The 25,633-nt window shown below is 45.7% G+C and overlaps 1 protein-coding gene across 6 annotated transcripts in view; it reads right to left on the reverse strand.

Moving 5' to 3' along the window:
* The window catches only part of LRP8 (LDL receptor related protein 8), a 171,286-nt gene extending 146,257 nt beyond the window's left edge, over positions 1 to 25,029 (reverse strand). For 2 of the 6 annotated variants that reach the window (XM_048061916.2, XM_048061915.2), the window contains exons 1-2: positions 24,871 to 25,029; positions 24,094 to 24,213 (exon numbers count right to left, since the gene is read on the reverse strand). In XM_048061916.2, the coding sequence (XP_047917873.2) occupies positions 24,094 to 24,213; positions 24,871 to 24,940 (190 nt within the window). In that variant the 5' untranslated portion in view covers positions 24,941 to 25,029. Of the gene's footprint in view, positions 1 to 17,892; positions 17,924 to 19,642; positions 19,763 to 19,808; positions 20,130 to 20,915; positions 21,034 to 24,093; positions 24,214 to 24,870 lie in introns of those variants that run through there. The other 4 variants (XM_048061917.2, XM_048061918.2, XM_048061920.2 and 1 more) reach the window with 4 other exon arrangements.
* Positions 25,030 to 25,633: the final 604 nt, after the last annotated feature.

The following is a 25,633-nucleotide window of genomic DNA, read 5'->3' on the forward strand; positions in this document are numbered from 1 at the left end:
AACAGCACAGCACGCTATTTCTGGCTTTGTGCCTCTTTTTTGTCACATTAGGGTAAAAAGTTGCATTCAAAGACCACAACTGACTCTGCAACATGAAGCCTCCCAGCACCCCCTACCACCTCGGCAGAAAAGCAGGACAAATTCAAGTGTCTGAAGGGATTATGGGATAACAGGGAAGCCTGCTAACAAAAGCAGACAGCCATTGTGGCTTACAGAATCAGAATGAACACCCCAACATCTTCCTCCTAGCTCAGTGCAGGGGCTTTGCAATCCCAGTGCTTGGCCTAAGATGACACCGCCAGCTACTGATTTTTTCCTGCCCTGACTCTCCCTGCTCTCTCCTCCTTGGTCACAAGCAAACCTCAACAAGTTTTTGAGGGACAATCTCAACAGGTCCCCCCGCCCTCCGAACTACTCCACATTTGCCTTGCAAAGTTTTTCCAGCGATTCTGCAGGTCTACCAGTACACCCGCGAGGCTTGAAGGACAGCAGAGGGTCACACAGACAAGGATACGGAGCGAGTCTCAAAGAAATTTGTTCTGCCCTACTGTATCCTACTAGATGAGACACTATCTTTGTGCTGCTTCTCACCTATCAGCACCTAGCAGAGAATTAAAACCTCAGAGCCAGGCCTTTGCCGTGTGTTTATAGACTGCATGGCACCATGGTGTTGCTTAGAGCCGCCAAGCACAAGCAGCAGTGTACAAGGGACGTACGTGGATGTGCTGCCCCAGCTCACGCTCCTTGCTCTCCCCAGCGGCCCCATATGTCCATGGGTTCTTTTGGCTGAGAATACCATCAGAAAATGTGGTCTTCTGCACCGTATTAAACTTTGAGCACTAAATGAACCCTGTTTAAAATACTTTTCTAAGCCAATACATACAAATTTATAGGTAATCTCAACTCAGGCAAATGTGGTAGGTCCCCTCTGCCACTTTTGGCAGCTGTGACAGTTCAAGGTGGCCTGGCTGCTTTGCAAGTAAACAAGATAAAGTGCATAATAAGTAATGCTTATGCTTTATACCAAGATTTTTATCCATTAATCCAGTGTCGGCTCACAAAGGCTGGCAAGAATATTGACGCTTCCATTTTAAGCAACGATGCTCAGAGAGGTAAAGCAATTTGTCCAACGTCACATAAAAACGCAGCTGCAGCCAAGGCCAGACCAATTTCTGAAAAGCAGCAACCCACAGATACCTCGCCTCGATTCCCTGAAGGCTCTGCCATCACATCACAACTGTTCCTATTCCGTTTGTGTCCCACTTCTTCCAGCAGCCATCAGACACACTGCGAGCGATGTACACCTCTACGGCTCACTGTACTCACTGCTACTTAGCACCTTCCTCTGGGCCGCAGGACAGTGAGTTATACCTCCATCAATCCTGCCCACTTGTGTGCACACTCAGAGTCCTGTTGGTTTTTCTCATTGATTACACGGACACATCGTGATTTTGTGAACCAGACCAGCAGAGAGTCAACTGCTTCACAGCTCAGGCCAAACCATGGGCTACAGGATGCAGATCCTAAATCCTGCTGTGGGGTTTACCTGCAGCAGCCATATCCAGCAGGAGGGTTCAGTGCCAAGCTGACCTCTTAAGCCCTATCTGAATGTGTAGAGAGAATTTCAGAGGTTGCACTTCTGGTGATTTAGTGAAGGCATCAAAGCTCGGGGCTAGGAAAACATGCAAAAGACCGGACAGAGTCACATATTGGATCGGCTCACCAGAAGCTCATGAACAGATTTGTTTCCTCTAAGGCCACAGACTGGCTGCAAGCTACTCAGCAGCCAGTTGTCTTTGGCTATTTTTAGGGCTGGGTGTCCAGATTTTCTTTAGGAAATGCACGTCAATCTTCAGCAATGTCAATAAAAGAGCTAATCTTTGCAGAATAACCAGACTGTGACAACCCTGCATGTGGACGTCTGACACCAGCACCGTCTCTGTCAGCGAGCACGTTTCAGCACGACAGACACCAGGAAACCCCAGCACGGAGTTAACAGCCCCCCCTAGATGGAGCCTAGCAGTGGGCCCAAGCTGCAAACACCACTACTAACCCGGTCATTTTTGCAGAGCCAAATTATGGCCTACAAGCTGAATTACCAGGGCCTCTGTGTCAGATTCAAATACAGCTGGATTTTCTGTTCAGTGAGCACACTGCACTCACTAACAGCACTTGCAGCATCTGAAGAAGAGTTGAACTTAGCATAAGCAAGCAAGCTTCCCAGGCAGCTGTTGCAGAATAACCTGTGGTCTCCAAAGAATAAGTCCCATTATTTTAGCACATCCCCTTCCCACAGACATGGTCAGTTTTGTGACTGCTCTTTTAAAAAAAGTATTGCTCAACCAAGAGCAAAACAGTTCATCCCTTCTGAATTTGGGCATGAAGCAGAAGCAGCAGGAAGCAGCCACACACACCTTCCTTCCCAGCAAAGGGAAATACATGAAGTAGGGCTCAAGGGATCTTGAAGTGTCCCTCTTTCAAACTCCTGCCCGAAGGCAGGATCAATCTACCTGAGCCACTCCTGATGCAAGTTTGTTTGTTCCTACAAAGTACCAGTGACAGACACTCCCCCTAAACAGTTCATACCGTGAACTGTTGTCACCATTCGACATCAAAACTAAATCTCCTTTACCAAAAATTTGAATTCTTAGTCCTTGTCCTGTTGTACTTCCTTTGGAAGAAGCTCCACTAGTGGGAAGGTTACTGGGCATGTCTCTCCTATGAAAGCGAGGACCAGGCAGGCCTCCAGCACTTGCTCACCAACTGCAGCACCACGGAGAGCACACCGTGCCTCATCTGCACAATGGAGAGGAGAAACAGCTTGAGGAATTCGGATTGCCATGAGGAAATCCAGATCAACAGCATCAAAGAAAAGAAAAGAAATTGAACCTTGACAGTCGTATACAGAAGTGCAAGTGAACTTGAACGAGCCACAAGCCAAACTTGAGACCTGCGAGAAACAGCACAGATTTCACAGCCTGGGCAAGGCCGCCGCTGCCGAAGGGGTGTCCCTGACACGGAGTCTGAATCTCAAGGCAAACGCTCCGGGACTAAGGCCAGAAAGTTGCTCAACCTCAGCATGAACAAAAGCAAGTCTGGATCTCCTCACAGCAGCCTGACGAGCGTCCCTTGAGCCAAGGTGGACAACCACATTTCAGGGATAACCCAAATTTCATCTAAATGTACACTAAAAAACCTACTATGAAGATAAAATGCAGAAGAAAATGCCTGTGGATTACAGAAAAATAAATAAGGAATATCTGCATCAACATGTAAACTAATTAATATCCCAAACCAAAATCTCATTGCCTTCCTCTGATTCTGAACTGCATTTTTACAGCAGCCTTAAGCCCTGAGTTTATCCATCTACTTCTCCATAACACAGACCAGCAATGTAAGCAATAAATCTGCTCCCACTGGTAAACTACCAGCTTCCTGCTTATCCCAGGGATTTCTGCATTGATTCCCCACTCTGCAGAGCGCAACCAACTGCACCTACAAAACAGGTTCAATTTTTCGTTATTCTAGAACTGTGAGCATTGATAGGTCTCTCATTTTGGAAGTATCTTTCCTGCGAAAAAATGGATGTATGGAGCCCCAGCGACACGCTACGAACACCTCTATTTGCAGTATGTAATTCAACCACTAGATGTCTGCGTTACGGATCTGTAACTTACCCCTGGTACTGGCAGAGACAAAGCTGGAGCTCCAGTCAGAAATAAGGACTGTTCGTAGCCTGCTGTATCTTACAGACACAAGGCCAATGTGATCATGCTGTTTTTCTGTCAGTTCCACCTCCTGCTAACATCCACTAATCAAACTAGCTGATTAATTTCAATCAAGTCTGAAAACAAAGCAGAGGTCTCAAAGATGATTATCGTTATAGGAACTTCATTAAGATTATAAGAGTGGCAGCCTGTGTGAAAGAGAGCTCTGAATTAGCATCCTCACTGATGGAAAGCAAATCTCAGCCTGTACATACCTCCTCTTTGATGGCAGTCAGTCAGCAGCACGTGAGAATGAGCACAGAAACCCAAACAGAAAATACCTTTTAAGTTTTGTAAAATGGGAGAGATTTGCTCTGTGTTCATCTGTGAAAGATTTTTACATTTCCATACAGGGCCAGGGAGCTCAGAGACCCCCCCAAAAATGGCAATTGTATATGGCCAAATTTGAAACATTACAAATTAAACTTAGCAGAAATATAAAAAGCAATAAAAAACAAGCAGTAGCCTGAAATATTGCTAGTCTGACTTTGGGTTTGTTTACGAGAATGCTTCAAAAAAAAAAACACTCGTTAGCCATAATCAGTGGCACTAGTGTCACGGATTGTTTATGCTGTTCAGGTACTCATCTCAGAAAAATACTGTACAGGAGGTGATTAGATGAGGCACCAGATCGAAGATTTGTATGGTTTACTCCAAAATACAAAAGTCAAATGGAAGAGAAATCCATCATAAATCCTAAAAGCAGGCTTGCTGTGAGTGATACAACTTGGACTGGAAAGCTGGGGAGCATCTTGGCAGTTTTGGAATGTTTTCTGGAAAGCTCTGGTCTGGTAACTGCCTGTGAAACATTTCACACAAGGCCCTGCTTCGTCTCAGGTCAGCATAAGCACTGACCATAAAATATTATTCCTCTATGGGAGGAAAGCAGTCACACCTAATAGCTGTTGGTTTTCTAAGTTCTGCCACCATCCTTGCACTCTTTCTGCAGGAGGATTTTAAGAGGAATAGAAAACAAACTACACTTTTCCTCAGGTTTTGGTGCTGCTAAACGAAGCCTGTAGAAGTGATGTCACCACCCCTCCGTCTGCAGACGTAAAGGTGAAGATGGCACAGGCACCACAGGTCTGTCTATACCAGGCCTACCAGCACAGGTCACACTGGGACACGTGAAATGAATTCTTAGCTTGTGTGTAAGCCTGCGAAGTTGCTCACCACCAAAGCAGCATATAAGAGGCAAGTCCTCCTTTTGTCATTTCTACAAAATACAAAAAGCTTTTTTTTTTTTTTTTTAAATTCAGATCTGTCATACAACAAAACCACTGAGCAGTATCTACCATGGTAAAACTGAAAAAAATAAATTAAAAATGTCCCACGAGTATGGAAAAGATGTGAGCCTAAACACAATGACTAGGAGAAGACACAGCACTGTGCCAGAAACCTTGGGGAGAGAGGGAAGAACATGAGTGTTTGCGACATGGAAATGGAAAAATTACTGTCCTCACAGCTCCTGAATAAGCAGATGGATCCCACAAGAGTAGCAGCTCTGGCTTCCAAACCTGGAAGCCAAAATTCAAATTCTATCTACGGATTAAACTGGACTTCTTATACTGACCAGTGATACATCAACACAACAGACATAGTAGGGGGCCTAGGGGTTAAATCAGGGTCTTGTCTACTCTGAAGATTAATGATTTTGTTTCTCAAAGCAGCCCAATACCTCCAAAATGACTGTGTTAGCCTCGGACACCTTTGGCTGCGTTAGATTTAAAGTTCAGCTCTCGGTACTGATGATAAGCAGCTAAGTTTCCAAGTTGTAAGAGCCTTAGAGCTTTGTGAGGCTTTTCTGCCTCCAAGTTAAAAAGAAAATGGACTGTCCTAATAGATACTAAAATATTACAGTGCCCCTCACAAGGTCTTCCCACTGTTGGTAGCAGAAGGGAGCAGTGCACTATTCCCTCTCCTCCTGACAGCAGCACAGGGGAAGCACTGTCACACTCGGTTTTGGACAGTTCATCCAGCAGCCCTTGTGCACAGCCCTGAGAAGATATTAGAAAAATTTGGATGGATTCTGTGGAAAGAAGCAAGGGAAAACTGAAAGAGATTTTGAACTTCACCCGCAACAGAAATTGCATATGCACAGCAACCTTCTACCGCATTGATTGCGTTCTCTCTGATAGATCACTGAATAAACTATGGAAATAATTGAGAGGAAAGAATTGAACCTTTCTGTGCATCAGGCACGAGAAGGATTCATCCTTCTGAGTGTGAGAGGAAAGTCACTCAGCTGAGTTTGGCAGCATGTTGTTAGGACGTGTTTCTAATTACTGCAGCATTCAGAGAAAAATGTGCAACTCAAACATGACTCTGCCAAAAGTGATATGAAAATTAAAGTCCTCAGAAGAGTGCCATGACAAAGCAACTTCTGGAGAAAGAAAAAAATAAACATCTCTGACCAGGATTTTGCAGGGACTTAGATTTCAGGTGACTCTTAAAATGGTGACTAGTGCTGCAAAATCAGCGTTAATTGTGAAAACTAACCAGCTTTTCTGTGATTTTATTCTATACCTGCCAAGCAAAAAAAAATATTGATTGAGCGTGCTGCAAGTTTTATTTACATGAAGATCTGATTGCTTGGTTCATTATTATGCAAAGCAGAGAGAGAGAAAGCTCTTTCAGCAGGCATCTGAAAAAATCACATCTAAAAATAACATTATGCTTTGGCTTTCCTTGTAAAATGCCTGAGAGTGCATGTTTCCTTCTTCAGTCGTTACCGTGAAATGCACGAACTACACCAAGGAAGTCCGTGCAATTTCCACTGACTTACAACTGGAGATGAGTTTGCTTGGTATAGGAAGGTAACTGAGCCCAACTCAGCAGCTGTAAAATAGAAACAAGGAACTACTGTCCTTTCCTTATTCCCAGTTCAAAGCACACACCTCTGAAAGTCTCCTACTGAATCATTTTGAATGTGTAGCATTTTTCTTCCCACATATGCACTCCTGTGAAGTTTTGAAAGCTTTTATTTTTTCCAGTGCTGTGCCGCCAGTTCCTTCCTTGAAGCTATTGTTGTTTCTCACAGCAAATCTTTTTGAAGTTGTAAAAATAAATGAGTGTGCTGTATTGGACTAGTGCCAGAAGGAATGACATTGCAAAGCCACTTTTGAAAGAGACCTGTCACCTCTGAAGTGGAAGCAAATTGGTGGCTTTTGAAAGGCTGATCACCTGCCTAAGCTCTCGTCTCTGAAAAAAAAAAAACAGGCATACCAGAAAAAATAAAGAGGGAAAGCACATCTGCACATAATTTTATCTGTTCAGTAAAAAGTCAGATACAGCTTTTTGATAAAAAAACTCAATTTAATAGCTTTTTCCATTTAATGCTTTTCAAAAGCAAAATGCTGCACTTTTAAGAACAGCGACACTGGGAGAAGCATGCAGCCTTGTGTGATGTGATAAAGCTGAGCAAAATGACATCTCCAGACCAAAAAGTTCCACAAAGAACATTCTGTATTTTATCAGGCTAGTCCTGGGTCACTCTTAGCTTACTTCCACATTCACAATTCATGGCCTTGTTCCTATCTGGCTATTTACAAAATCCATTTCTTTCCCCAACAGCCAGCGTGGCACAACAGAATGCAATTCTGATAATGGTGTAATTCCACTTTCCCTGTTTTGTTGTTCTCGTTTGTTTTTATTGCTAATCCTCAGGAGAATGGAGTGCAAGTCTTCACCATCATTATTTCTTTGCAAACACTTCTGCCCATTTTGACAAGCCACAACACGTTTCAGTGCAAAGTAAAAATTCAGCATTAAGCAGCTGAAATAAATTCCTGGGAGCAAAACTGTTGCTTTCTAAAGCTCTTAGTGAAGCACTTGATTAAATCTGGTATGAGATCTTGATGTCCTTACTGGATACAGAAAGACTGTTCAGGAATCTGCAGTTCTCCTACATAAAAAGGAAACAAGTGCACCCAGGAGTAAATCTTTGCAGCCAGAAACAGCCAGGCATACTGCAGTGCAGGCTTCCAGAACATCTGCTCTACAAACCTAATTATCCCTCATTGTACAGATGCAAAAGCCATCTGAAATGCTGGCACCTGAGACACAGAGATGATTTTAAGTCCCTTTAAAATAGGCTTTAAAAATAATACATAATAAAAAGCCCTGTAGAAACATTTCTGTAAGCTGATGTGCATTCTGCAAGTCAACAAGAACCGATTCCAATTCGTTCTCCCATCAGGTAAGTCACAGTCCCCCAGCTATCCCGTAATGGCTGTTTGCTCTCACCGTTCTTTAGACTCAGTTCTCAGTGGACTGATAAGAAACTACAGTACCACAACCTACTTCGCTACAGTTAGCTTTTCAGAGATTTTGCGGATCCTTTTGAGACCACAGTGTAACAGCTTCATTTAGTCTTAACCTGCAGTAGAAATACTCAAGCCCTAAAATCCAGGTAAGAATATTTCCAGAGGGAAACATTAAATTAAGTTCACCTTCTAACAGCTACAAGGGCACTGGTCCAGCTACTGGTGGCCCTTTTCAGATTCCTTCTTGACATTAAATTACAGTAAGTGAAATTTGACAGAAGAAAAGTTTTAAACAGGTTTATTTATACAGATGGGGCAGACAAGTGTATATAAATGAGGCTGAGCTACGTGGCTGTACAAGAGCAGACAGTTTAAATCATTTAAGAAACGGTATCCGCAAATCTCTTTCCTCAAGTGAAGACATCGTTCTCTTTGTCTCCGAGGATCTCTCTTTCATCTCATTGCTCTGAATTTGCGCTAACAGTCAAGTGGCAAGCTGCCAAATTATTCACAGTTGGCTAGAAGCATGGTCACCTACAAGCTAATTGATGCCACAAAACTTCCCTCCAGGATGCCATCTGGGTTGCATTCAATATTCTTACTGGATTCAAAAGCCCGTCCCTCTAAACTTGAAAGCTGCTTCTCTTGACCAAATGCCAGTTTGCTGATTTTGTTTGCAAGCACACACATTAAGCTAAATAGCAATACCAAGCTCCTAATTCCACTCTTTTGACCATACACGGACTGCATTATTTTACAAAAATAAAGACAAACCATTTCCCCATCTCACAAGTGTGTAAACTGGGGAAACGAGAGCTGAGGAGGCTTCTCAGTGCAAACCTAGGAAGGGACCAGTATAAAATAAAAAGGCATTTTATACCAAGTCCCTGCCCTTGCCTGAATAACATTTTAAAAGAGCTGAGAACCCAGCATCTCTCCATGGCTATAATGAGACTTCTGGCTTTCATTTAAAAAGTAGGCCATCTACTGAATAACCGAAGTATCACTGTTGGGGCCTAGCTGCCCCACTAATAGCCGAACAGAAACATGGGCATTTTTATTTTCCTATTGCTACTTCTTGCAGCAGAAGACACACCTTACTGATATCTGGTCACATCCCTCCAGTTCTCTGCGCTGACAGCTGTACTTTTCTATATGCAAAGCCAGTCCCCCAGGAAATAGCAACAATAAATCAGTGCAGAGGTCTCCTGCTTTCCTGTTGCGCATCTGCTGCTCGGTAAGTTTCGGTGTGTGTTTTGTCACCCCAAACTCCGTCGTGAGATAGGGAAAGCCGCTCACCTTTACAGCACTGACAACTGGGATCAAGCTGGCACTATCTGATGCTGACAGGGAGCTACTAACCCCAAAGAACTGGTGAGGTCTATGTGATGAGTCTATGTGATGGAGAAACGCACCGTCGCAGTTACTGGCAGCGATCTGAGGCCAAGGAACACACTGCCTGAGCACAGACAGCTCTTCATTTCCAGATGAGGACTTCCCTCGATGACATTTGAAGATAAAAGCTTACAGCCTTTTTGGCAGAGGAGGGAAAAGCCTGCCACAGAGCCTGTTGAAACAGGGTCACGTTTTGTCAAGCTTTCAGCCTGCCTTTTCTATCGCATCCTCCTTCTGCTCTTTATAGATTCTCCACATTGGGCATGTTTCCTCAACCAGCATCACAAACTCCATTTATTAAAACCACAAAGTTCAGATGTGGCTGAGTTTCCAGCTGGCTCACTAAACCGTGCATATGGGTCTCATTCTTAGCCCTGCTGACATTTTATTTCTCTTCAGGCTTCCTTGTCTTCCAGTGCCAGGCAAGTTTACACTACAAGCACTCTGCGCAGGGACGCAGACTGTTCCAGAGGAGAACGGCTGACAGAGTTCTCCGAAGCCCCCAAATCCCACAGCTAGAACTGCTTTGCATCCCTTCAGCAGGCCTGGATCTCACCGCGTGTTCCCCCAGAAAATGGCCCCTGAACGCCGTCCCCAGAAGAGCTGCAAGACACCTTCATGAGCAACATCCCCTGACACAGGGATCCTTCCAAGAGCAGTACAATGTTACCCTCTAGCCGCTTTCCTAGAAAAACTTTGCAATATAATAGATTTGGCAGGGCTGAACCGCTGTTACCTCCTCTTCACGTGGAGGAGAGACAGAATGCTGGAACACACAAAGGCAGTTTATTTGGTTCACTTATTCAGACTTAATGCTGTTTGAGCAGAAGTCAGACCTGGCGAAAGCTCATCAAAACAAATCTCCATCAAGTTCACACACTTACTTATACACAAGTGCACATCAGGGACAGAAACACAGAGTGCTTGCTCACATTTGGCAATCCTGCCTGGCCACATGCTGTGGCCAAACTAAAACTCTACTATTCTGGAAGTGTTTTCGTATTTTCATACTACAGGAAAATGCTTCTAATATTAGCAGGGGAATGGGAACTGAAAAAGCAGGATGGAGTTACAACACTGATGTGACAATGTTGCAGAAGTTTACAATGACTCACTAAATACTCACACGGAGACAATAAACTTGTTCTGAACTCACCAAGAGATCTGTGGTGCAATTTGATAGCCTGCAGCTTAGCAGGAGAAGCAGCCTCTCCAAATGGCTCAGGGTTGGATTTCTTGGGTTTTTTTGGGGCTGTGTGTGTGTGTGTCAGTTGAATATATTGTGCAACATCTAAAGCAGAACATGAACTTCAAGTGTTTCCATAAGCAAGTGGATTAAAGCAATAATACTGGGGTTTTCCCATCCATTGTCAGGCCGGGATTCAAGACTGGCAGGAAGCACAAGGAGCTTTGCCTGGGGTACTCAAACCGATGGGGTGATAGAAGCACAGCCTGCACGCCGCTTTGTGGGACCAAAATGCTGCTCATTGCCTTCGGGTCCATTCCTGCTGCCACAGATAAGGCTGTGAACTGGGCCAAGCCTGGAGAAGCCGTAACTGCTGCTATGTGCACTGTCTGGGGCAGGGTAACACCAGATGCACCGGCAAATGAAGGCTACAGTTGGGTACTTTACTGCCACCCACGGGCTCACAATACAATTTAAATATTTCCTGCTCTTTTAGTATCCCCGTGTAGAGTTCAGGTCTACGCACTACCCCTATGCCACACAGAGCAAATGCCCAGTCAATAAAGTGTGGATGGTTTCCATCTTTGTGGCTGTGGGGCTGCACATCAGCTCTCACTATCGTGGCTTGCCTATGGCAAGTCCTCACACGATGGCATAGCTGGGAGCTGCATGAGATCAGGAATGGAACAAAACTGTGCTTTCCTTTCCAACGCAGAATTAGAGAGGAGTTAATCCTCATTTGGGACAAAGCAGTGTTAAGACCAGAAGTTGCTGCATCCCTCTTCGAGTCTGCTCTGGACGTAGCCAGGTGGGAACTGACCACTTACCTGCAATTAAGGAGCTCTCCTCAAACACAGTATCTTCCCAGCAAGCCTGCTCCTTCTCCTGCACACCGTCATTGCTGCCTGCACTGCTGTAACACCCACCTCAATGTGCACAATTACAGAAAGCACATCACTGACCAGGAGCAGACCTTGACTTTCTGTAGGCCCACAATGACACGCTGTGTATTTCTGGAGGCTAAAATAAAACAGGGCAATATCCTAGTGAAAACTACCATAGAAAACATTTTTGTGAAAAAAAAACGGACTGAAAACATTGACTTTTAAGCTTGGAAAGGTTCCTCATTGTCAGCTGTGTCTGTGGTTTGTTGGTTTGGGTTTTTTTTTGGACAGCTGTGTCCAAACAGCAGAGGACTTGAAACATCAGTTAAAAATGTGGTATTTTATCCAGCATGCTCCCCTGACAACACTGCTCTCCCCCCATGGTTACTTCACGCTGCTCACCTCAGGAGATGAAACGTGCCCAAGGTGAGCCCTGCCTGGACACGAGGTGAAGGAGGCTCTGCCAGCACAGCTGTGTGGGTACAGCCCCGTGGGCTCAGTGAGGCCGACCAGAGCTTTTCTCTCAGCAGAACCACACGAAGCCGCCTCCTTTCAGCCCTCTGGGCCCACAGCAGCAGATTTTCCAGCTAGATGCCAAGCCCCGCAAAGCTCCGCTGGCGGGGAGGAGGTCAGGCCTGTGCTATGAAGCTACAGGGCCGTGGTGTTAGCCAGCGCTGTGAACTCACAGATCGGCATTTCCGCAGACTTCTGCAGAGGCAAGACCAGGCTGAGCCACCCCGCTGACAAAATGTTTTCTTTCTTCAAGTCTCAACATCAGGGAACGGTACCGTCTGTAGACTAAAGAAGTAAGAAAACCCCCGCCAAATGCCACAATTAATTAGAGCAGAACATACAGCAAGTATCTTCCCCAAATCCCAAGGTAATTCTGCTGGAATATTTTGATTGCTAACACTTCAGAATGAAATGGGATCCTGGACCTTCCAAGTCCTACTCAATGAGAAACAGAATTCTCTCTCTCCCCCTCTCTCAGAGGTAACAAGTATGAATCTTTTCTCCTTTCCCTCTGTCGATGGGAATTTATCCAATGTCAGATAGTGAAACTTGCAAAACCCTTATAGGTCAAACTGCTGTAAAAATCTCTGCTCTTATAAAAGCAGAGTAAAAAACAACACGCTAACAGATAGTCCCTAGCTGGTTACCATAGAAAAATGACATTTACACGTGCCCTTTTCCTATGGTAAAGGTCAAGCTGATGCGCCAAAAAGCCTCTTCCATAGGAAATTCACCCCCAGCCAGCTCAAGCAGAGATGACACAAGCTTTCAGGTATACCACAGTCACAAAAACAGACGTGTTTTTTTTTTTTTTAAAGAAAAGCTTTTGGGAATTTCAGTTTCTTGTTCTAGGTCTCATCAGGCTTGTTCTTTCCCTTAAGAAACCTAATCCCACACTTCATCAAAAATAAATAGCAGGGAGAAAACACTACTCAGAAACGATACAGCATATTCTGCCCTAAACCAGTCATTGAATATGCTTCTAATGCCACAATCAAACTCGCACTCCACATAAAGAAAAAAAAATCTGATAGGAAGTAAAAGGCACATATTAGGTCCTCTACTCAGCTGACTTCCTCCCCACTCTGTGGTTTTCACTGCCAGAGAAGCATCTTTTTTACACCCTAAAATTAACCCTGTGATATGGTAATGAAGCCAGCACAACACGGTATAGAAAATGAACCTTTGTGAATAACAAAGATCACTGTCCAAACCTTATTATTATGGACATCCCTTTGACAGCTATCCAGCTTGCACAGAGAAGGAAGGAAAAAAACTGCCTCTGAAAAAAATATTTCAGTTTCAGGTTTTCTTGAAACACTCTTTAGTGTGCTGAGCATGCACAGGTGAAGCTGCCAGGGCACCAGCCCTATAAACGGAGGGCTCCAGATAGCCCAGCACAAACCTGACTCTTGCTGCAGGAATGCTACACTTCCCATGGTGCTGAATATCTCAGTCCTGACCTTGAAAGCTGGAAGGTCAGAACAGCTCAGTGACAGGTGATGTCTTTTGTTCTGTGAACACACATCCTCTAGGTTATCATTTCACAGCGTGCCCGGTGATTTGGTGTCCAGCTGCCCTCAACTCAATTGGAGTCAGCAGTAAACGTGTGAAGCTCCACATCAACTCCTGTCTCCAGCAATGTCACCCTAAACAGCACTGCCTCAACCTCACTTTTGTTCTCAAAGTTTAAAAATAACGTATAAAAAAAAAAGCTAAATGCATCCAGGCAGGGTGAGCAGCATTTGCACAGGAGCCATTAATCCTTTCTACAACTATTTGCACAAAATCAGGCTGCCAGCGTTCACATAATTTTGTGCATAATCAAATGTGAAGAAATGCCTGCTGCTCTCAGCCAAGCTCTGCAGTTTCCTTCACTGCCTGAGCGAGAGAAGGTGTTAGTAAAGGCTCTGTGCGTTGCTGCTGAGGATGCACTCTGAGAAACAGGGCCACGAGAATTAATGGCTAAACTCATGCAGAAGGACTTGAAGGAAAAGGACTCTAGCAGAGCAATGAGATGCTGACTGCAAGCCTGGGAAAGGCTCCACAGCGTTCAGGCACATGCTCATCTATAGCCACAAAAGAAAACTATGTTGTTTATCAACACTCCCTAGAAGAGATTACCTGGATTTTTACCACAAGCCCCAGGATTTCTCCCCTGCTCCATACTCACACTCTCTGAAGTGCCATGCCACCATCAGTCCCTCCAGTAAGTGAACTGGACAGATGCGAGACTTTTCAGCACCTGACAACACAGTTCCTTAATCTTTATTTAACTTCAGCAATCAACATGCACTGGGACCTTGGGCAAATATACTTATTACACTATTTTTTAAAAGTTGTACAAAATTCTGCGTTGAAGAGCTCTCATGTAAAAGGGAACTGAAATCAGCCAGCAAAGGGCAATTCCTTGAAGTTGGGCATGCAATTTCAATACACCAATGTGATCCTGGCAGAGACTGCTCCACAGCTTCCCTCTGAAACTAGTTATCATCCACCAAAGAACTCTTCCCGTAAAAGTCATGCCTAAAGAGTAGGATAAACCCAAAGGGACCACCTAGTAGTACCCAGCTGATGTAAATGCTGTCACTGCCATGAAGGCAAGGGTGCAGCCCTACTTACCAAGCTAGCAGAAATGAGTTTCATTGTGCAAACTTAAGATCGATTCAAGGCAAATGCTATCATTGTTTTACACATGAAAGGCAAAAAGAAAAGATAGGCAGTAATAAAATACTTAATAGTGAATTAAACTTCCCTATTCACCCTGGTTCTTGCCAGCCAAGGATATGTTACAAAGAACTCATTAAGGCAACGTGCACCAGTGATAAATTACATCAATAGCTACTGCTTAGGTAGCAGCAAGGTGCGGGTACGGAGGTGAAGGAGGCCAGGAGAGGCAGCGTCCCCATGTGAAACAGAAAACCTTTTGAGCAATAAAAAGCCTGCCATGAGCAGTCTCAAAACCAGGACTTCTGGCCAGCTAAAGAAGTGGCTGCACTGATGACCGCCTGTATACAGGCTGTGCTCTGTTACTCTTTAGGATACGTTAGAATGTACGAGAAGAAAGAAGTCTACTTTTAAAACCAAAACAAGTACCATGTTTATTCTCAAATGCTCATGTTTGCTGTGTGTCTTTGATAGGAAATACAGGTAGCAGCCCCTCTGAAGCACTTCTTGCATTTGACCCACCAGTAAAATCTTTAGTTATCTAAACGCTGAGTTTTTTCTGAATATTTGACAAACTGCATACAACAAAAGCAAAGGCAAAGCCCTTGAACAGTCCTTTAATCCAAGGAACATGATTATCTGTGTAAAACAATGTGATAATGGACCAGAAAACAAGAAATTGGGAACATTCTTCATGAGTCACTGGTGTTCACAATGAGTTGCTGAATCACTCCACAGCCTTGGGCAAAGGATAACTTCTCTAAGCACCACTTTTCGCATCCATAAGATAATGCTTAGTCCACTTGTATGAAGATTTAGAGAAAGCTACGCTGCTAACCAGCCATCAGATGACAAATGTGTAATGAGCGTAACGCCACTACGCTAGTATGAATAGAAGCTCGCAGTTACAGAGAAAGGAGGTATAATTCTTGGCCTATATCAGTCAGCACAGACATTAGTTATCAAAGAAACTGGGGCATTACTCTCTCTTTGCAAGTAGCTGCGTAGCTGCCATTGTGATCCAGGAGGAGACTACGGGAACAGTTGCAAGTTTACATCTGAAAAAGACATCACCTGCCACCTGCTCTTATTCTCAGCACAAGCATATTCACTGCTCCTGCTAATTCTGATTTTTATGCTCTTTAACTACTCCCTGGATCATGCCAAGTAGCATCAGATCTGGACAGAACAGGTCCAGCAAATCCAGCAAGCCTTACTGGTATACAATCACTGCTACATCAGCAAACCAAGCAGCTGCTATGGTAGGAGACCCATGCAAAACACCTGGAAATCTTATTCATCTAGATCAACAAAAATAGAAAAACCCTGAAAAGCCACCAAAGAAATTAATTGCATTAACTTTACACATGGACAAAGATGGCAAAGCAAAGATAGACAGAAAGTCTGTACTGGGTAACGCACCGCTGAACGCAGACTTGGGATTTAAAGAAACTTTTCATTCACCCTCTGAAATCAAGTAAAATATCACCTCAATGTACACTGTAACATGTATTATGTCTCTAAGAAGGAAGCATTAAAAAAGTATGAAACAATGCCAGTTAAAATACAAAACAAGTTTAAAACCTGGAATTGGAGCAGTTACCTAAGGGAGTGGGGAAGTACAGTTAGAGTTTACTGTCAGTTGTACACAACAGCCTCTTCAACATTATTTTCTTAAATTGATAAAACTGTGCTCTAGGCTATTTGGAAAGGGACAGGAGTCTAAAACAGAGTAACATATCCAAATTTAATGAAAATAAACAGATTTCCATCTTTTCAGTGGATTGAAATGCACCCTCTTCCCTCCCCCATTCAGTGTTTTGCAAGGAAAAGAAATCGCATCCACAGAAGCTACGGAAACCAAGCTAGAAGACCAGAAAAGATAAAGAAACTTACAGTAGGCAAAATTCTCACGCAGGACAGACAAGGTTCTGCAGCACTAATAAATTAGATTTTAAATTAGATATCTATCTTTGCAAAGAAAAAGTAATCAGAGCACAGAGAGCAGTTGCCAAAAAGAGCCCTTCTGGTTCTGCAAGTACAGGACTGTGCTCCTGCTGCCATGGAAACTGAGCCCCGGCTGCTCTGGTCCTGGTGCAGTGCCACACATGCTCTCAAGCATTTAATAGATATTAATAATGCAAAAATATTACCGATAGATCAGAGACAGAGCGTCTTCTCTAAGAAAAAAATCTGGCAGCAAAGTTCACTTCCCATGGCTACAGCCCAAAGGCTACCTGTCTTACTGTAAGGCAACCATAAATCCCATTATCTCCTGCTTCTTAACACTCCCTCTCGGCACTTCCTGTAAAGGTAACCTGCCTGCCAGGCCTTAGCTTAGCCCGAAAAAGGCAGGAAGCCTGGAGGAAAATTGAAATACTCCCCCAGTTCGACAGGTACCCCCGCAGTGAGCAACGCGGCTGAGCGTGTTTAGCACTGGACTGGTAGTGAGGAGACCTCACGGCCGCTCTTGGCTCTGCTGCCAGCTTCTTGTAGGACCACGAGGCACCCCAACGCCAGCTCCCGTCTGCAGGACAGCCCCAACACCATCCACTCACCTCATCGTGAGGAGGGCACAGGGCTGCCAGCTCAGCCTCGGCTCCTGGGGAAAAGTCACGTCCCTGCCAGATGCAGAACTGTGGGCCGTCAGGGCATTATTAGGGCACGACACAGAGAGATCAGAGCTGGAGCTCTAATCCCCCTTTTAAAGTCTTCCAGCTTCTCTGGGTTGGAAACCTGGTTCTTGATAACATTTCAGTTTGGATGGGCTTAGGTTTATTTTTCAACTAGCTCGCAGCACTATTATAACTTTTAAAATCTAATCAGTTTGTTATCTCTTGAATTTCAGATGGAATTCTTCACACAGCAGAAAATCTGCATTAATTATTTCACAGGGCCTTTTACCCCCTCTATTTCCCTCGTGGCTAGCTAAATACTAATAATTTTATCAGGAAACAGAGTTAGAAAAATTACACTCGACATTTTTAACATTTCCTGCACAAGCGCCGTAAAATAGCAGAGGCTTCCCTTTGGCTAGAACCAGCTGTCTGCACTCACAGCAGAGCGCGCTGGAACAGGCAGCCTGCTTTTCTACCAAGGACATGCCACCGCGCAGGAAAACAAGCAGCAACACAAATCTTCATCCCCGTCACTCAAACTCGGCTCACTGATTTGTTTTCCTGGGCAAAGCACAGAAAGGAAAACTGACATCTTACGGCATTTGTAAGGCATGCGATGGCACGGGAAAGCAGAACTCGGCAGTAACGTGTGCTGGCAACATTTTGGGAATTAGCAGGGAAAACCTGGGGAGAAGAAAAAAGGCTATCAGCGATGTTGGATGTGAACAGTGCAAGGATGAGGAGGACTTCATGCCAAATCAAGACCACCATGAACACATCTTCATGAGCATGTCATAGTCTCAGTGGCACACCAAATACATGGTAAATTTGCCAGTGAATTTAAAAAGTTGGTGCCATTAAAAAAGCTAGCTGCAACAAAAGCTGTGCATCTGCTCTATTAGAAACAGATGAGCAGATCAATAGCTGTCAGACATTGTCAAGCCTTAAACTTCAAGCCTCAAGCATTTAACGTCTCTTTACAGAGACAATGGAGTCACGAAACCTCATTCTCTCTAGTCCGGGCAATCTGAGTCCAGGTGCATCAGATTAACGTGTTCACCAACATGTTCCACTTGGTTCCTCCAGCCTCATAATTGGCATTTATTCACTTCATCTCTAAACATCCTCTGATGAATATGAAATTATCCCAAGTATCTTCCATTCCAACAGCAATCAGTAAGAAATCACATCTCAAGATGCATGCTAATCCTGGGTGTGTAATACCGCAGACAAAGAGAGCTGGTCTACATTGACTTTTGTTTCATCTTTTTATACATTAAAATGCTCTGGGTGAAGCTTGCCTACCTTGGTTCAAAATGTAGAATATTTTTATATCCTCTGAAATGAGAGCTCTGAGCTCTTTGATAAACAAACCAAGTCACTGTCAGTTTTGACTGCACTTTCATCATTTCCTTCTTGAACTTAATCATTATTTTCAATCTTCTCATTCTCCTTGACCTCAGGAAAGCTGTTCAGATCTCGGCTTCTTCCCGTAATGGTAGCTAGAGCTATTCATGTGCTTTCTTGGCATAGCACAGCAGCAGTCCATAAAATCAATTTCTCTTCCCTCTGTAACCATAATGCCCCCAGTTCCCATGCACCCGAGTTCCCTCTTCCAGTCCTATCTCCATTTCTTTCCCAGACCTTGAGCAGGAGTGATGGAGAAGCACCACGGCCTGGAAAGCCGCTGCACCTAGAGTTAATAACACTCCCCAAGCATATGTGCCAGGGGGTAAAGAAAAGCAGAACGGCACACTTGTTTCACACTTGGACTTAATGCTTGATTTTCTACATAAACGATGCAGAAGAGGAAAGAACACAGAAACAAAGAAATAAGCAAGTTATGTTTCTCAGAACAGACAACGAGAATATAATGAAGAAAAGAAGATAAATGAGTGACAAGACTCACCATGTTACACAAGAAATCAATAAACTAGTTCAAACACCAGCTCGCACACCCACACAGTACAAACCAGGGCAGTCAAGGCACAGGTAGACACGCAAGCAAACGTGTCCTGCCTCTCTGCACCACTCTTCCCAGTGCTCCCCATTTTGGGATGAGCATGCAAGCTGGCCACCAACCCAGTTATCTGTCACCTACATAATCAAGAGCATATGATCGTGCATATGTCAAGGAAACCTAAAATTCTCCACATGCTAATGTATGATATATATATATATATATATAAATATAAAAGAGACACATCTCTGGAGTAACATACAGCAATTACTCAGAACAGAGAATAACGTCTCAACGCTGAACTCGAAGAAAAATTGGAGCAATAGACAATGGAGAACAAAAAAATCATAGAATGTTTGTGGCAATTGAGACTACCTGCTGTCTTACCTTGTCCCATCCCAACACCTGCAAGCACGGCACACCATTACACTCAGGACATATTTAACTCTTCACGGGATCCAGATTTTAGTTCTCAAATAGGCTTTTAATATATTTTTATTCCCAAATTCCAGTTCTAATGAAATTTTTTGCTGAAAAGCAAGAAGAATAATACCATGATGCCTCCTGGGCTTCCGCATAGGCAGCAGGAGTCAAACTGCACACTCCCTGCACACAAAGCCAGCCGGAGAGCAGGAGCCTTTCCTCCTCTGGAGAGCGAGGCAAGCAGGACTCAGCTCTGCAGTCACATTCTGTGGGGCCCCAAGGCAGGGCACGGGCTGAGGTAGGGGGAAGTTTGCTGATGCTCCGAGTGTTTGCCCTGAATTCCAGGCATGTAAGAACTGCCTTGAAATCAGTGACTCCCTTTGGACTGTCTCATACCTTCAGCAGCCTCAGTCCTGCCCAGTATAAAACATCCCTGCGAACAGCAGTAACAGAAAGCAACAACAGAGAAAGTATCCCAACACAAAGAAGGAAAATGGAGCTCTGAGAGACATATAGTAAGTAATTCTGCATTTGGATGTGTCCCCCTGCAGGCAGATTACTACAAAGCTGATGTGGCCTCACAGCTCGTTTCATTTTAGGAAACTGATTAAGCTACCGCTTGCTTTTTGCGGCTATATTCTTTGCCATACCTAAGGCTTATCAACAGTGAAACGTTTAAACAGAGGAAAAGCTTTATATATTTCTGCAACACACAAAAATTAGTATCTCTTCCTTCTCGTTAACACTTCCAGACAAATGAACACTGTCTCCTTTCTTCCTGACTGCTTTCTTTGCTACCAGAAATTGTTTCCTTTACTTTTTGTGAGGCAGCAGCTATATTCATACTTGCTACCTGTATCTATTTGGCTCTTTCTTTTGCCCTTCCCTAACAGGCATGGCACTTTCTGTAATCCTTATTTTCCTGCTCTTCTCTAAATTCCCAGCAATTTATTTCCATACTGCAAGAGTCATCTGTTTGTTACAGTGGCCCTTTGTTTTAAATCACCAGCATTACTAAAAGGACTTAATTTGACAGGGTAGCACTGAAATATGCAGTATGAAATACGAAGCATATGCACACCTGATACTTGTTCAAATGAAGAAATCCAAAAGATTCCTTCCAAAAGAAAGAAGGCATAAAATTTCAACTGTAAAGATGCCTCTTGAAGCATGCTGAAATTGTAAAGATCATTTAAAGTGATACACAATCCAGTCTGCAATGGAATGTGCACCTTACCAGGCTGACCAAGGGATGACGTTTCAAATCCTGCTTCTGACATTCACTTAGCTTCTAGTGCCTGCTCTCACAAGTGAACCATGTGGCCGGAGAGCTTGTAACTTCTTCCTTCATCAGCAACAGCAATTAAAATTCAAGGAAAAAAAAAATCTAACTTTTTTTTTTCCAAGGAAGAAAACAAAACTGGATTCCTACTATATCAGTCATTTCCCACACGTAAAACCTTGAAAGTCAACTGCTACACGCCAAGAAAGGATTAGCCCCATGATATATAAGAAGGCTGTTGAGCAACCTCAGATAAACTTAACACACCGCACAAAGCAGTAAGCAGTAACCTGCTCTGTGTAAGTGCTACAGTGATTACTGATCACGCGTCAGTTCCTGAGCTGGCCACACACACATCTGCACAGACACTAGGCAGGTAGAACTACCAACCATGGCAAAAGAAAGCTACTGAACAGAAAGCGCATTCTCAGGAGACGATACAGGATGACTGCCAACACATTCTCCTTCTAGTCTAAGTCTCCTTTAAAAAAGCCAATATTATAACAACAAAGTTCTCGAGGAGAAAAAAAACACCACCAAAACACCAACAACGGCAGCCTACGTGAGGACGGCTTGCAGTAGGGAGCACACACAGCGCTGCAAGGCTGTCAACCCCGTTTGCCCACAAACAAAATAAAACAATTCATCTCCTTCCAGAACTTTTCAGTTACAAACTCTTCCAGCGTGTACAGACTGTCTATGTACAAGGACAAGCATGTTTCACAAACTGGTTGTTAACGCGCATGAAGACCATCCTGTCTCTTCAGAAAGCGAGGATGTACATAAACAGCAGTGGGCTACAAATATGTTGATACATTGATAACAAATGTTATCAGCTTCAGAAAAAGCATCAGCAAGTAATTACAGGGGTTATCACGCACCACATCAGTACTTGGCACCAGCAGGCTACCTGCGTTTTCATTTCGCTCTGTCACCACTCCAGCACGCTGAGTTTTCCAGAACAATTTATTCCTGAGCATATGTTCATAAGGTAGTTTCTAAATGAATAGCTATTTATTACAGCAACGACAGAGGTGGCATCTAGCAACAAAACCACGTGGAACATACTCTTTCATCCAGTGAGTATAACTCTAAACATTACATATGCTGAAAACTGGTATACATTTTTAAAAGAAAGAAGCTTTCTGAAACAATGTGAGAAAAATGCATGTAAAAATGCTTCTTTAACCAGTCTGAACAATTGCAACTACAAAGTCTCTCTCTGTATATATACAAACTAAATGAACAGTCCATGAGTAATTTCTCTAGTATGTTCCTCAACCACTACTAATAAAGGCCAAATTCAGATTAAAGCAAAAAACTCTTCCTGATGTCTTCACATCCCAAAATTCCCTTTCCTAACACCAAAAAAGTCAGCATTCTACCACAATGTAGCCACTTGATTTTTACCACCCTCAAAAGAACAGTAAACACCCTCTGAAGCAAACCCAAATCAGATGCAATCGTTGACCTAACCATCCTAGCACAGCCCAGCTCACGTAGAGCAGATGTTCAACAGGACTGTTTTACATTCTTTCTTCTGACACGATGCTTCAAAAGAAGGTCACAAGGAAAAAGAGAAGAAACAGGTATGGGTTCCAACTGACTGACTCGTGCTAGGCAAGAAGCTCAGGCCACAAGCCTAAAGTGGCACTCAACGTGGAGCGCGGGGTGCAGAATCAGTTCCTCGAGATGCTCCCCCAGCCGTCATCCCAACATCTGAAACAGCAGCTCCCAAAGCACAGCCCACCTGCAGCTCACCAGGCCTCTGTACAACAGTACCCAGAGTGGCTTTTAACCAGAAGACTCCAAGAATACCAGGGTCAGCCTGCTCCGAGACTGCCGGCACTTCCACAGTTACTCTCTCTGGAAACTCATACACTTCTGAGAAAATATTCTCAGGTACAACTACACACAAGTCCAAGCTAGTTCCCAGTCAGCCGTGGCCTCCCCGTGTCTCTTACAATCTTAAAAATTCCAAGTCTGAGATGTGGTAATAAAATCCCCACATCAATCATGTTTATTATATCTGTACTAAATAACGCTGCTGAACCGCCCATATCATAAACTTATGCATGTGTAAAGCCTGTCAAGTCCTCTGAATACAAAAGCATCAGATATAAATGTTAAACTTACTGACTTACTGTTACAACATCAAGTTTCATATGAACAAGAGCTTGGGAATTTCTGCTCTCCATAAACTCTCCATACTCAGAATTCACTGCAAGACAGGTGTACCAGTGAAGCTGCTAACAGGACAGTCACGTACTGGAGAACACATAACCAGTGACTTTTCTTGATGTGTTCCTGTGGTCCACAAACTTTCAAGAGTCCAGTGAATTACAACCTGACAGTTGTTCAATGTCTATTACCCTACAAAGATAATTTGAGATATATGCGGTGTCTGCTGTAATATTTGCAACTTACAGAGAATTATCTTTAATTTGGAGTTTTAAGACTTACAGGGTGCATAACTTTTCACAGATGCTTCTCACACTACAGGGTTGACACACATTGTCCTAGGCTGTCAGAAGCTCTAACTAAGCGAAATAAGACAGAGGTAATAACGGCACAGCCCTGCAAAGCACCCAGAGTTTGCTGGGTGCTGCGCACACACACCAGGGTCACGCCACAAGGGAACGCAAGACTGCCACCTGCCCAGGACAGGAAGTACACATCTCCTTGCTCCCTCTTCCCTCACATTACTGACGAACCAGGCCGCGCTATGTGGCCGAGGAGCCAAGCAGCCGGCCTGCTGACCCCCTTCCCCTCACCGTGATCACAAATACCTATTAAACCCCAAACCACGCAGCAGCCCCACACCTTGTGGGAAAGCGAGCTACTTTCCCGGGAGGACCTGTAGCGGTCCCAAGGGGGTCGGGCACCTGCCCAGCTCCCGTGCCATGCCCCAGGCAGGGCTGCTGCTGGCGGCGAGGGCCGAGCCCCCCGGGGCGGGCAGCGAGGGGCGCTGCGGGGGATGCCCAGCCGGGCGCGCCACGGCGGGGCCGCGTCACGGATCTGCTGCTGCCGGCAGCCAATCAGCGCCGGAGCCGGGGCCGGCGCGACTTCATTCATTCATTCATAAAAAAGAGGCGCTGGGAGCGGCGACCTTCCGGGCCCCCCCGGCACTCACGGCAATCCGCCTCGTCGCTGTTATCCGAGCAGTCGTCGTCCTCGTCGCACTTCCAGATGGCGGGGATGCAGCGCTCGTTCCGGCACTGGAACTGGTCCTCCTCGCACTCCTTGACGCCGCCTGTGAGACACGGGGCCGCGCCTGGGTCAGCGGGGAGAGCTCCGCCGCCGGGAGCATCCCGGGGCCGCTCCGACACCGGGCAGGGCCCCGGGGGCCGGCGGGGGCCGGGGCCGGGACCGGGCTCGCCAGGGCTGAGCGGCTCGGGGCGGGCAGCGGGAGCACGGCAGAGCCGCTTTGTGCGCGGATGGCAGGGGCCGTTCCCGAGCTTCCCCGCGTCGTTTTAGAGGCACGGGATGACAGGGGAATGGTTGAATCCCGAACGCGAAAGACAAAGAAAAATTAAAAAGCGCACCGATGCTGGGACCGCCACGCGCCCGTTACCGGGGCGAAACGGCCGGGTACCCGGGGAGGAGGGGAGCGGGCGCCGCTCCCCGGAAAAGGGAACCGACCCGATGAAGTTGAGGGCGGGGGGACGGGGCAAATCTGCTTTGCAGGCGCAGCGCTGCTTTGCCGAGCCGCAAATCTCCTCAGAGAGGGATTAAAGGTGGCAGCTCCTGTCACCAGCGGCCGCGTTGCATTCCCCGCGTGCACGGCCCCCGCTCCCTCCTCCGCAACCCCCACGAGCGGCGCTCCCGGGGCTGCCCCCGACCCTCTCCCCCATCCCCTGGGGGAGCCCAGCCGAGGCGTGCGCTCCCCCGGGGGCCGCGCCGACCCCACCTTTGCCGAGGTGCAGCTTCAGCAGCAGCAGCTGCAGCAGCAGCAGCCGGGCGAGCGCAGGCCGGCACATGCTGCCCGCTCCCTCGGTGGCAGCGCGCCGTGTGCGGGTTCCGCGCAGCCGGCGCGCCGCTCTGCGCCCCGCCCCGCGCCGCCGCCGGGGAGGCCACGCCCCTTGCCGCGCCCCCTCCGCGCGCTGCCGCGCCGGCGCGCCCTGGTTTGCGCGCGCCACCGCCCGCAGGGGGCGCGGGGAGCGCAGCGGCCCCGCAGTCCTGAGCGACCCCTCCCGCAATAACGGCGGCCCGCAGGGCACCGGCGGCGCTGGCACCGCGCGGCTGCGGGGCGGAGAGCGGGGAGCTGAGCGGGGCGGCCAGCCCGCCGCGGGCAGCCGGCGGGGGATTTGCGGCACGTTGTCGGAGCGGTTGTGGGGCGGGAGGAAGGAGGCACGGTGGTGGTGGCTGGGCTCGTGTGGTGGATTACAGTAACTGCCCAAAGCAAATGAAGCGTTTGTAATGTATTAGGGGAGTTTTCTCATCTTTAAGGCTGTCAAAATACAGGTTCGTAAAGCTACTCTAGTTTCTGGCCTCCTTCTTCTGTTTTCTGAAATACTTTAAATTATAAGTTGCTCCAGGACAGCAGTGGAGCTATGCAGTACCAACCAGGTGCAAGCGGGCAGAGCATCGCTCACAGCAAGGATTTGGTACCAATCCATGTTGGAATTTCATTTGATTTCAGAAAAGCTGACTCGGCCTGCCTGCCACTCACA

The sequence above is a fragment of the Anser cygnoides genome, chromosome 8 (genome assembly GCF_040182565.1).
Source record: "Anser cygnoides isolate HZ-2024a breed goose chromosome 8, Taihu_goose_T2T_genome, whole genome shotgun sequence".
NCBI classification, from domain to species: domain Eukaryota; kingdom Metazoa; phylum Chordata; class Aves; order Anseriformes; family Anatidae; genus Anser; species Anser cygnoides.